Source organism: Notolepis coatsorum (assembly GCF_963971535.1).
Source record: "Notolepis coatsorum genome assembly, chromosome: 2".
Taxonomy (NCBI): domain Eukaryota; kingdom Metazoa; phylum Chordata; class Actinopteri; order Aulopiformes; family Paralepididae; genus Notolepis; species Notolepis coatsorum.
Genome location: NC_140166.1, coordinates 149,321,667 through 149,323,450, shown reverse-complemented (window position 1 = coordinate 149,323,450; position 1,784 = coordinate 149,321,667). Strand labels below are relative to the sequence as shown.

The following is a 1,784-nucleotide window of genomic DNA, read 5'->3' as shown; positions in this document are numbered from 1 at the left end:
ATATATATTCTTAACACTTTCTCTGCCACGCTTCTATCCATCAATGTTTGATCTCTGCCACCAGTCTAAGCCTATGGAGATGTTCACCTTCTTTGCAGGGCTATAACTTTTTAAATTGTATTGCTAAATTGACATTACTATGGCCCATTCAACATCGATTATCTATCGTTTTCATTCACACATTCATACAAAAATCGTTTATAATTCCGTGATCGTCGTTAAATGATTTATGTAGTATGGGTGATATATAGATCAGAGCAGTTTGCATCGATAATAATAAACAAAAACGCTGAAACTCACGGCAGCCTACTCTTACCGTTGGGCGATGATACTGGAGCAAACAGATCCCAGTTATGTGATGGGGATCGAGGCGATCCATTTCCGGTTTGTATAATACTAATACACGCCCAAATCATGTGGATTATTGAGTTATGGCAACGATCCATATCCACGGTGTGTGTCTTGAGTCCCGCGACGATATACGAGTGGCCGGACGGATTTGGGAGACGCACCAAGCTCCAACGGGCATATCCGGTTTGGCAACTCGCCGATCATCCACCAGGTGGCAGTATTGAAGCGTTGCAGAGTTGTGCTGAGTTCCACAGCATCAGCCAAGGCTCTGTGAGTGAAATATGAATACCATGGCGAAAATATGAAATATGATCAGAATAACGTCGTACGCCGTGATCTGGCCGAATTCGCATGAACTTGAAACCCGTTGTATGGCGTTATTGGCGGAGAAAGTGTTAAAAGTTAATCGTGAGTTAAAAAAATAGTGGCGTTAATAGAATCGGGCGATAACGCGTTAATACCGCGTTAACTTTGACAGCCTTAATATATATAATATATATATATATATATATATATATACAGTAGACCTTTTTTTTTATTTATTTTTTAATCTTTTTCCCCCTCCTTTTTCCTCCGATTTTCTCCCATCCCAATGTTAGTCGTTATGCCAATTCCCAATCCCCTTCCTGGTCGCTGCGCACTTACCCCCCACAGTCGGTCTGGGAGAGTGGAGGCTATCACATGCTTCCTCCGACACACCAAATCAACCGCTTCTTTTCACCTGGCAGAGCGGACTCTCACTGAGAGGGTGTAACGTGTGGAAGGATCACACTACCGCCCTTAGATCCTATCCGCGCTGAGCAGGCGCCCCGACCGAACTGTAGGAGTCGCTGTTTACAATGACCCGGACCCACCCCGCCAGCTTTCCCACCCTCTAATACTGCCAATTGTATTAGTGTGAACGGCCAGCCAAGCTGGTGACACGCCAGGAGCTGGATTCGAACAGGCGAATCCAGCGTCTCCGGCGTTGGTGACGAACGCAATCTCCGCTACGCCACCTGACCGCCCTACAGTAGACCTTTTTAAACAACATGATCACCCACTCTCTCTCATACACCTGGATAGGAAATAAAAAATAACCCTAAGATAAAACAAACATTCAATAAAATCATAAAATGCCCTCTCTCTCTCGCTCCCCTTTTCTCTCTCTCCCTCCCTTCTACCTCACCCCCCCTTCTAACTTCCCCCTCACCCCCCTTTCTCCCTCTCTCCTGCTCTCTCTCTCTACTAATGTGTATGTTTGCCCCCCCCCCCCCCCCCCTCTCTCCACTCATGTGTACCTGTGTCTCTCTCCCCTCCCCAGTGTAGCAGAGCAGCAGTTTGTCCAGACGGGGTCTAACGCTGCAGGACGTCCCGTCACGGCGTGCGGCTTCAGACCTGATGAACACTTCCTGTACCAGGGGACCGCCTCCCACTGACGTCTGGGAACACAC

The 1,784-nt window shown here is 47.3% G+C and overlaps 1 protein-coding gene across 1 annotated transcript in view; it reads left to right on the top strand.

Annotated features, from left to right (window-relative positions):
* The window catches only part of kifap3a (kinesin-associated protein 3a), a 111,478-nt gene extending 109,694 nt beyond the window's left edge, over positions 1-1,784 (top strand). Inside the window, exon 18 of the mRNA XM_084308345.1 lies at positions 1,655-1,784. Within this exon, the coding sequence (XP_084164471.1) occupies positions 1,655-1,659 (5 nt within the window). The 3' untranslated portion in view covers positions 1,660-1,784. The remainder of the gene's footprint in view (positions 1-1,654) is intronic.